The sequence below is a fragment of the Cebidichthys violaceus genome, unplaced genomic scaffold (genome assembly GCF_023349555.1).
Source record: "Cebidichthys violaceus isolate CVI_PGR_0920_01 unplaced genomic scaffold, fCebVio1.0.p SCAF_4, whole genome shotgun sequence".
NCBI classification, from domain to species: domain Eukaryota; kingdom Metazoa; phylum Chordata; class Actinopteri; order Perciformes; family Stichaeidae; genus Cebidichthys; species Cebidichthys violaceus.
The window spans coordinates 9,320,922-9,332,081 of record NW_027176594.1 but is presented as its reverse complement, the minus strand read 5'-3'; the positions used below and the strand labels follow the sequence as shown (position 1 = coordinate 9,332,081).

Here is an 11,160-nt window from a genome sequence, read left to right as displayed (position 1 = left end):
TGGGATGTCACTAATATAAGCTTACGTCAATCCTTGACGCAAATCACAACGGTCTATTATTATTTATTTATTTTTATTTTTTTAAATTATTATTATTATTATTATTATTGTTGTTGTCGTTGATGTTATTACCACAATAACAATTACTACATTTAATCTATGAATCAAGTATTAGCAGACGTCTTAAACGTCACATCAATAAGCTAAAACGTGGTATTATTTACTATTGTTTGCAGTCGAACCTTTCCCAGCTAATTTGGTATATATTGCTTTGGAAAGTGGAAGCAGCAAAAATTATTTAAGGACTACCGAGGTCCATTCGAATGCACAATAGTGTACTCTTATATAGCTACTATCACGTAAATATCTCTTGTGAATTCGTGTTTCTTTAAAGGAAATTAGGCTTAGCAATTATTTATTGCAATTGACCTCTAGAAGAACATTGCAAATGCATTTTGTAACAATGTAATTACATATGTACAAAATAGGCTACATGACAAAAGGATTTTATGTGCAAACGTGTTAACAATCACAAATTATAAGACCAAATAAATAATTGGAATTTTTTTAAGTTAATGAAGGTAATATAGCAATTTTTCACATGCGTGTCCTTTGAGTGAAATAGCTGTGGCACCCTTTGGTTGCAATCACATCGGTCTTGCAGTGTGTGTGTGTGTGTGTGTGTGTGTGTGTGTGTGTGTGTGTGTGTGTGTGTGTGTTTTGAGAGAGAGAGAGAGAGAGAGAGAGAGAGAGAGAGAGAGAGAGAGAGAGAGAGAGAGAGACCCTCTGCTTTTAGTAGCAACGGAATAAATGTATTGATGTGAGCCCAGAAAACTGACATGCATTGCACAAGTCAGGGCTAGTGTCAGTCTGGCTAGTGTCTGTATCAGTGGCCTTCGCAGTGTGACTATTTTACATCATGTCAACTGGAAATAGGCCGATGAGGACCAGTGGTTCCTTCATCAGCTCTGCTAGCACAAGCTAGGCCAGACTGAGAACATACAACCTTAAATGGAACAGAAACATATAGGTTTCCCCACGCGTTTGCTGCTTACTGGAAGAAATTCTACATTTTAAACGTTTTGTTTTTAAGAGGACTTGTCTGCCTGGCTTCAGCAGATGATTTGTTAATCAATACTGATAACATGCAGACTTGCATGAACATTAACACCAATTACTGATGAAAGAATTTACAACCTTTGTATCCTGGCCTTTTTAGATACACACTCTAAGCATTAAAATAGGCAATCAATACAAGGCCAATATGAACGTGATCCTAAAGCAGTGCACAATTGTGTATATAAATAAATACTTAAATGATGAAATGTAAGATAATTATATAGATATATGTATATAATTAATTATCTATATATATATTTATTTTATATATAAGTATTTATTTATTATATATATATATATATATATATATATATATACTGTACATATATGTATATATACTGTACATATATGTATATATATATACTGTACATATATGTGTATATATATATATATTTAAAATAAATGTTATAAACGAGGACAGGTCATCTCACTTCATTCTTCTTGAACTTGCAGGCTAATTGTTGCTGTGCATTAGTGCGCGTGCCCCCAACATGTGTACGTGCACGCGCGCGCGCGCGTATGTGTGTGTGTGTGTGTGTGTGTGTGTGTGTGTTAAGAGAGCCAGCAGGTCTACTTAGCAGGCCCATTGACATTAAAGAGAAGTAAACAGACCATGCAGACGGGGCCAGAGGAGGGTAGGGGGTTTGCCATTGGTTTACACATGCTATGAAGTCGGTTTCTCCTCCCCGGTAAAAAGATGACGTAGTAAATCAGACTCTCCCTCTCTCATACAGACAAGCTGGCTTTCCCATAGCTCAGTATCTAGCCAGTAGTGACCCAGAGCCTGCACAGACTGGTCCTGCCTTGCCAAACGGCTCTGAGGCTGAAAGCTGCTAACTGACTCACGGAGAACGATGACACGAAGTATGCTACAGAGGAAGAAAGGAAGGAAAGGAGGAATAGGCTGCTCACTGTGAGTGAGTTTCTAAAAGAAGAGGAGGGATAAAGGCTGCATGACATTAGAGGGAGAGGAACAGTGTCTTAGAGGAGGAGGAGTTGTTTGGACAGAAGTTAGCGGCCTACAGGGCGGTAGACAGGACCAGCCCGGGTCTAGCCTACTGTTGCACGGAATACCGACCGTCACGGTCGCACCTTACGAGCTGTCTCTGTTGGAAGCCACTCGGCAGATTATTCAAGATGCAAACATCTGCTCTGCACTGCCGTTAAGCAGCTAGCGAGTTTACTGCTGCGGCGTCCAAGAAGGACCTCCTTGTGCGTGCAGGTCTGAGTGCGTGCAGGAGAGAGAGAGAGAGAGAGAGAGAGAGAGAGAGAGAGAGAGAGAGAGAGAGAGAGAGAGTGTGTGTGTGTGTGTGTGTGTGTGTGTGTGTGTGTGTGTGTGTGTGTGTGTGTGTGTGTGTGTGTGTGTGTGTGTGTTGGTGTGTGCACGTGCGCGTAAGTGCGTGTTTGTGTGTCGCTATGAGTCTTGTGTCGGGCTTCCCTCACCACCCGGTCATGCACCATCACGACAGCCACCACTACTCCTTGCATGCGGCGGCGGCCGGTCGGTGTCACGAGGATACCGGGGCCCCTCCGTACTTCACGAGCTGGTTAATAAGCCACGCGGATATGTCTCCCACCGAATATAGCCTCGCGCCCGGCTACAGCCCAGAGTACCATGGCAACAGCGGCGGCGGGTCCACCGGGGGCTTGGACCCCCACCATCACCATCACCACCATTACGGACCAGGCGGCTTGGTTCCGGGGGCCGGTGCGATCTCGGTGAACGGAGCCACGGTCGGTATGCACCCCCACCACACGCATCCTCGGCCCGTGAAGCGGAGACCCACGGCCAACCGTAAGGAGAGGAGGCGGACCCAGAGCATCAACTCGGCCTTTGCGGAACTGAGGGAGTGTATCCCCAACGTCCCGGCCGACACTAAGCTGTCCAAGATCAAGACGCTGCGGCTGGCCACCAGCTACATCTCCTACCTGATGGACATTCTGGACAAGGACGGACAGCACGGAGACACCCAGGCTTTTAAGGCCGAGCTGAAGAAAACAGAGGCCCGGGAGGAGCGGAGGAAGAGAGAGGCGGTAAGAGCACGGACCGTACACTGACAGCCTACTGTTGAACCCGAATTAGCCCCCTTTGTTTTTTTAATAACAGAAGAGTAGTCTAAATCACTTCATATATAAGGTTACCTATCATTCGCTAAAGCTAAGATAACACTTCATATTTTTTAATAAAGCAGCACCTAATAGTCCAAAGCTGACACTCCCATAGCAGGCAACTGGTCTCGACATGAAGCTTAGTTCAAAATCACTTCATTGTTTTTAGGAAATAGGTCTGCCTTGGGTCTGAAATTAAAGGCCTCCATTTCGGCATTCATGCTACACATTTTACTGAGTAGTGGACTCATTTTACCGGCCGTTAATGTAAAATAAAAAAGCTGAAACAGTTGAGAGTTCAGTTTATTGCAGCTATCTTTTAAGAACCCAGTGTGATGGAGAGATAAACTGAGCTTCATTGTACTAGTGGATTGTAAACTAAACGCACTCCTAACTTTGGCCATTGCAGTCACATTTTTTATTTTTAGAAATGAGCAATAAGAATAAAACATGTGGCTGACGTGAGTCATGACCTAAATTCACAGTCGTTGTAGGCGATACAATTGAATGAAGCCTATTCCTGGTTTCTTTGAATGGTTAATCTCACGAAGCTTAACGACAGAAGGTCACAGTTGACCATCCTGTAAATACCTTCTCTTCATCAGTTCTTCTGCTGCGTCCGACAGGAAACACAGTCGTAGACTGACATGACAACTTTGTAACAGAAACAACACTCATTTTGTTCATTGTTGTTCACGCTAGAAAAAAAAATTAGAATGAAAATTCATTAAAAAAGACACATTGGTGTAAAATCAGCGTGCTTATTGGTAGAATACAACATAATTAATTATTGGATTTATTAAACGTATTCAACTCAGCTATTTAAAATATTTGATAATATAAGTTTTAACATATAATCCATTATATGGAAACGTATGTATTCCAATAAAAACTCTACTTTTGCTCTTTTGTGCATATAAAGAGCGGCGTGAACAAATTGTTCAAAAACATAAACTACAAACTTCTTAAAAAATAATAGTGCTTTGTGAGTTACAGGCTAAATGTCAACGGAATATGTGTAGGACCCCGCGCGGCTGTTTCGTAAAGGTCGACGGTCATCATTGCCTTTACATTTGCTATGTGCAAATGAGGGTTGTTTTTTTGAAAGGATACGGATATGTTGCCGCGTCGGGTCAGGCTGCTGTGTTGAAAATCATTCCAGGCTAGTGTCGTGACAGACCTGTTTAATTTCACTTTAATTTGTTTATGTTGATTCCTCGGTTATAAATGTCTGATTCATGACAAAAATGGCACAATACATAAAGTTTAAGCTGCTCGGCTGATCTGATTTGACCGATATTCACTAACAAGACACGGATATTTTGCTGATGTAATGTATTAAGGATCAGAGGAAGACGGACTATCAGTCGGCTCTGTGGTTTTACACTTGGTGCCAAAGCAGCAATACGATCAGATTAAACATGCAGACACCACGCGAATGTAAATTAGGAAACCGTTGTTCTCTAAGATTATTATTATTATAACGTGTTTATTTTATAATCATACATATAATATGCAAGTACCTGCATTCGTCATCTATGGAGACGATACCATTATCCCCGTAGACCGTGCAAAGACTACCTCCCAAACCAGTTTAATGTAACAGTATACAATGTTTTGTCATCTTTACCTGCGAAAGGAGGCCAAAGAGCTATACACCAGCTCAAGAAAAAAAGACAACAAGTAAACAGCAACACAGGATTTTCCTGTGTGGGAGTTAGGCACACAGAATGGAGGGTAATCTCACGGCCCAATTTATTTGGGGAGGAATTTTTAAAAGCCAATGAAGCATATGAGGTGACTGCTAAAGAGAGAGTAAACAGTAAACACACTTACAGTAAACACACAGTAAGTGTGTTTACCCATTTTTATAATTGACACTTGAAGTATATTAACCATTGATTCCTAAAGATTTGTTTTAAGTATACCCATATTTGGTATCATCCAAATGATTAAGTCTATATAAGAGTGGAGCCAGAAAATTGGTTGCCATCCTCAGACAGCTTGGAGCCAGGAGGGGCCAGGTTCAGCCATGTAGACCCACCACCATTATTCCCAGCAAGACTTTTGGATGCTTTCGTCTTACCGCCTGCTATATTATCCACATCATTTTGGTCCCAGCTCTGCGCTCCCCATATGCTATGGCTACAGCTTTACAAGGTCCCACACTTGCTAAGGATTTATAGTTGGGCACATCCAAGACATTAAAACCCATTTCAAACACAGTAGGAAGTTTCAAATTTATATTTAATTTATATTTCGGTTACATATCCTCCTTATGGTCACTGGATAAAGGTAATCATTTACACTCTATTTACTACGACATGCAAACAGAACTAAGCAACATGTAATTGATTATACATGCTTTGACTAGCTGCCTGTTGTTTTGACACACATTTATCTCATAATAAATGGTTATCCGGAGCTAACATCGAGCTTTAGTCCAGCAGGGAATCTAAACAAACAATACATGATCATACAGAGCAGGTCAGAGGAGAGAAGAGAATCGAACAGAATAATTATTTCCTGTATGTTGCCTATAGGAAGTGTGGCAGAATAATTGAAGCCAGAAAGCAATTTTTCCTATCATTTCAAACTGCAATCACTAATAGAAGGATGTAGTTCTGTAAATAATTCACGTCAACTCTGTGATGAAACCACAGTCCTGGATTCAAATGCACACTCCCCTGCTACAACTAAGACACTACAGATAAAGATATAACAGAATCCCTAACTTTGTCCTTAAGGTGAAACATTTATCAGAGGAGTAACTTAGTGAGTTCCTCAGTGTAGCTAAAGTAAGCACTCAGTGTTGCTTATGCTGCTCAGTCTGCTCTTACATTAATGATGAAGTGGTTAACCCATAAGTGAATTTAAAGTGCATTTATGAGAGGGACCTCTAAGCTTGCAAATAAGGGGGGACTTAAGGTAATAAACTCAGTCATTTCGGGGACTCTTACATTGAGCTGTGTGTGCAAGAGATAATTAACATATATATTGTTTGCAATTCATACGATTTTTTCTTCATCCACACTGTTGAATGTTTTGTGTCACTGATTACAGCTATGGCGTTGTTCAGGCTGAATCAATGTGGATGTTGTGCTACAACAGAATTATTCTGTTTTTGTTAAATCTACTCCATAGAGGTAGAGAGAGGATGCTGTTAGATTTTAACAAAGACAAATTTGTTTGATCTGTTTTACTCATTTTAGGCAACACTTTGATACAATTTTTCAAGTAAAAATCTGTGCACAATTTAAACCTAATTTTTTATAAAATAATTATTTTATCACAGTGCACATTTAGATTTAGACACATTATCTGAAATTATTACTGATAGAAAGACTTGTAACATTATACAAATCATTAGACCTGCATGTTACTTACTGAATTATGGCACACCTTTGCATTTTGTTGCAATTTTTCAGAAGAACAAACTCCGTCTGTGTCGTGCTTGGTTGCGTTTTGTAAGTGATATAGAGTAAATGTGCTGGATTCAGCAGCCTGACTGAAGACAGTGATGTGTTTCCCTTTCAGTGATATGTAGCCTGCAGACTTAATAGAGCCTGGACTTCTGTCTCGACAAGTGACTGGGACTAGAAACTGGCATCATGTGTAAAGGACCTTCAAAAATCCTTCAATTAAGCGTGTGTAAATAATAGAAGAATGACAAAAGCACATATTGGGCTAATTCAAACCTCACATACAAAAGACCAGCTGTTAGCTGGTTGATGTATTTTGTATAGTTTTAGCTGTGAGGCATATATACTAAAAGAGCATTGTTGGCACATGATATGTATTTATATTTGTCATAGTACACGCTGTAGAAATGTAAAACTAGTTGTGACTTATTCAATTAGAATAACATTTACATTTTAGATGTTTATCAAATGATTATATGACATGAACAAATTATTTGTTCCTATAATGACATAATTTAATAATTCATAATAGTGACATGTCTGGCATTATAACATAAATTAGTGCTAGTATAAAACCATATTTCCTCACTCACAGATCCAGTTCGTCTTTTTATCCACTTATATATATTTTTGTATTGTTGTTTGATGTTGTTATTGCCCCTTTTGTTGTTACTGTTTTAAAATGTAATAAAAACAGTTTGTTGTGAGAAAAGAACAGAACGCGCTGATACGGTCGTGGACGCAGCTGCGGCCCAGAGAGGAGGATCTAACAGAACACAATGTAAAGAGTCGGGATGGACTGGTTTGGATGTCTCATTATACACAGCCTCCTCCTGTCCGCAGTAATTACAGACATGTTCTGCTGGCAACACTCGCGTTTATTGGACCTCACGGCTATTTATTAACGCACCTGGACCGAAAAAGTAGGTTTGCTAATCAGGTCGACATTTTTGGCTGATACGTCGCCCCTTTTTTTGCAGTTTTTTTTCCACACGTGGAGAGTTACCCTGAATAAAAAGATCTGGCAGTTTAACGCAAACTGTCTGATCTTTTAATACGCACATTTCTGGAAGAGCACCAAGGTTGAACTTTGAGCTTCCTTTGATTAAACGCGTTTCTTTTTTTCTTTAATTGGCTAATCTATTGCGAATTGCAGGGCCACTAATAAGTAGAAATTGTAACATATTGACAAATTAAAAAAATATTTAATGTTGACAAAGTAGTCAAATCTGTTACGCTACAATAGGTAATAGCAATAAAATACTATTTTCTAAAAGGGTATGGAGTAAAGCATTTAAACGTCAATAATTAAAGTAAACGCACCACTTCACAGAGTGACACATTATTGATGCGCATGGAGCAGGAGGCTGTCGCAGCTTATCTGTCCTGTATGAGCTCTCGACGCGATTTTCGTGTTTGATATCGTGTTTTACCTCACTCTGAAAAATGAAAGCGGCCTACTGCTTCACTTTAAAAGTAGGCCTTAGTGTTTACCGAACTGAACAGTGTTGACCGCTTCACTGATGGTGTGGGCTGTATTCGCTGAAAGCAAGGCGACATGACGTCACAACTTTTTAAAAGTCGGGGCGGGTGAAAGTCCCGGGACACCCTGTCTACAGCTTGAATAAACGGCCAGAATAAGGGTGTATTATTATTATTATTATTATTATTATTATAGTTGTTGTTATTATGGACGTGTACACTCACTGTGTGAATGTCACTCTGCGCACGTTTGTGCGTGATTTGTGGAAAAGTAAATACCTTCTTTTAAAACTGCTTACATCGTGAAAATAAAAACTTATATTACTACTATTATGCTATTCTACCAAATATTATATTAATATATTTTCGATTGGGCTACACATGGCTATAGGAGTATCTCATGGAAACTGCACGTCTTCTGAGCCTGCTCATTAAGATAATTAAATATAAACAAATAAATACAAAAACAATAATAATAATTATTATTGTTAGTATATTTTTATAATTTATGATTATTAATATTATTATAATTTGATGATTTAACTAACTTTAAAAACTCTGAACCTGCTCTTTATTTCACACGGTTGACAGGAAACAAACAAAATATGACTATTATGAAAAAAAACTGTAGAGAACAAAAAAGCTTATAAAAGGACATTCTTCCAAATAACTTCAGCATCGTAATGTTAAAAGAAATCACTGGTGTGTGTAAACTAACTGTTCCGGACCATCAGCCAAATTTGGTTTGTCCCAAATACAATATCATTGGACTACAAACACGGACAATTAAAGAGCTACGAGGTGAAAACCACTTCTATGTTTCTATTATAAAAACAACCTTATCAAGCGGCATGTAACCTATTCAGAGAACTTAATTAATAAAATATCTTCTAAACGTGAAACCATCCACATACATTGGTGTCAAAGCCTCTAGCTCTGTTTTATATACAATAAAGCCTATGTTTTAAACATGGATTAATACGCATAATATAAATGACAAATATCATGTGTCTGCAGGTGGAGATCCCGAAGACGACATTATCTTCATCCTCCTCATCGTCATCCTCGTCAGCAAGCGATAAGAAGAGTAAAGGGCGGACAGGTTGGCCTCAACATGTCTGGGCTCTGGAACTCAAACAGTAGCGCCCCCCCCCCCCCCCCCCTCCTGCAGCTCTGTCCTCGAGGAGAGTGATGGGACAATAATGACGCGCTCTGATGATCTGGTGGCAGTAATCATGATCTTTGTGGACCTCGAGGCTGTTCACTTGCACGCTCTGTGGACGCTGTGTTTGTTGTAGCCTGTTGCTCCGTTCATTCTGCTATGGCGAGACACAAAGAAAGTTATTCGTTAGAGTGCCTCACAGAACATAATTTCAGATTCATAGACCACCCTACCACCTTTCATCAGCGAAAGCGGTTTCTGCGGGTTTGACTTTGAACCCGGATTTAATCCTAAATTGGATCTCATGAACATATTTCAAAACTAATGGTCTTTTTTTTAAAGTGTTTATTTTAATTGAAAAACATTTATACAAAAATAAAATCGACAGAATAGCCTATGGATTCAGTAAATGGATATATTCTAGCTGGTAATTGTCAATCATCATTTCCCCAACTGGACAGGCTATTTGATGTCAGTGGAGACTTTGGGATAGGCTTATTTAAAATAGCCTACAGTCAGTGTCTATATTGAAGGGGATGAAGATGTTAAAATGACACATAATCTACATTTGAGCCCGTGAATCAATAGTATCCACTATTACAATCGTCCAATTTAACCAGCTTTGATAAGTCACCGCTCTAACGCATTAATGCAATGGGTGCTATTTGGTGGATGGGATGTGGAATTAAAGAGTTGTCTTTTAAAACCTCTTGGGTAATGTTCTACCGGATGTTTGGCCTTTACGTCTCACTGAGCAAAATAGCTTCATATAGGCTGGATTGTGAACGGAGTGCGGCGGAATCTGTTTTTTCTGGGGAATCATTCCTCTCTCTCTCCTCGAAACACCCACCATCCACACACCCGCAAATACACACACGCGCACACGCAAATACACACACGCGCGAGGTGTTGACGTGATACTTGCTTTATTTAACGGAATATATTTATGTGCAATGCTGCCGTTAGAAGGACTCAAACAGGTCTATCAATGTCTGACAGCAGACATTTAGTGACCTTTGATTAAAACGAGGTGTATGTGAAGTTCTCTCTCTCTCTCTCTCTCTCTCTCTCTCTCTCTCTCTCTCTCTCTCTCTCTCTCTCTCTCTCTCTCTCTCTCTCTCCAATTTATGGTTGTACATGTAATGACGTCACAATGATGACGAAGTGTCCATGTTGTAGTGTGAAAATGTGGTGGGAGTCTAGATAATGCTTTATGTGGGCTGTAATCAGTGTCATGAATCTAATAAACCATCTGGTTACATGGTAACTGATGCAAACTTGGCTGATGTCTTACTTTCAATTGGCCAAACATAATTCTCCTGTGCAAATTGATTAGTTCAGAGGGTTCCAGAAGTAAGGGAACCTTATGCACAGTGGCTTCGATGAGCATTTTTTTCTCGTGGAAGAAGCACATCCTATTTCAAAAGATGACCTATACGATAATATATTTTTAGGAATAGGCGATGATCTTTTAAATTTGAAAAACAGACAATTTATTTTTGGTGCATGCTAATTGGATTCATTTTACTATTTTTTTTCTTTGCCACCTCCCCTTCCTTCCATATTTAGTTTATTTAAAAGCCACTTTGTCACGATTTGAGTTTTAGTTAAGAGTTTGATTTAATGCCATTAATATTTATTTTCTTATGTAATAATTGTTTTTCTCAACTGACAGTGTCTAAAAATGAGGAGTTTACTCTGTTATATATTAATATTGGAGTGCACAAACAACAACATTAATAACTCAAATTTAATTATTTTCTAAAGTTAAACCTTGTGTTAAAAGACCTGCCAATCAATTTCAGAGTGCAGGTACCATTCATATGACTTGTTAACATTTAAATTACAAATAAGGCCTTTGGCCGG

At 39.2% G+C, this 11,160-nt stretch overlaps 1 protein-coding gene across 1 annotated transcript; it reads left to right on the top strand.

Annotated features, from left to right (window-relative positions):
- The first annotated feature begins 1,884 nt into the window (after nucleotides 1–1,884).
- Nucleotides 1,885–10,571, top strand: hand2 (heart and neural crest derivatives expressed 2). The gene is made up of 2 exons (XM_068727565.1): nucleotides 1,885–3,153; nucleotides 9,150–10,571. The coding sequence occupies exons 1-2, from the start codon at nucleotides 2,536–2,538 to the stop codon at nucleotides 9,273–9,275; spliced, it is 744 nt and encodes a 247-aa protein (XP_068583666.1). The 5' UTR covers nucleotides 1,885–2,535; the 3' UTR covers nucleotides 9,276–10,571.
- The last annotated feature ends 589 nt before the right edge of the window (nucleotides 10,572–11,160 follow it).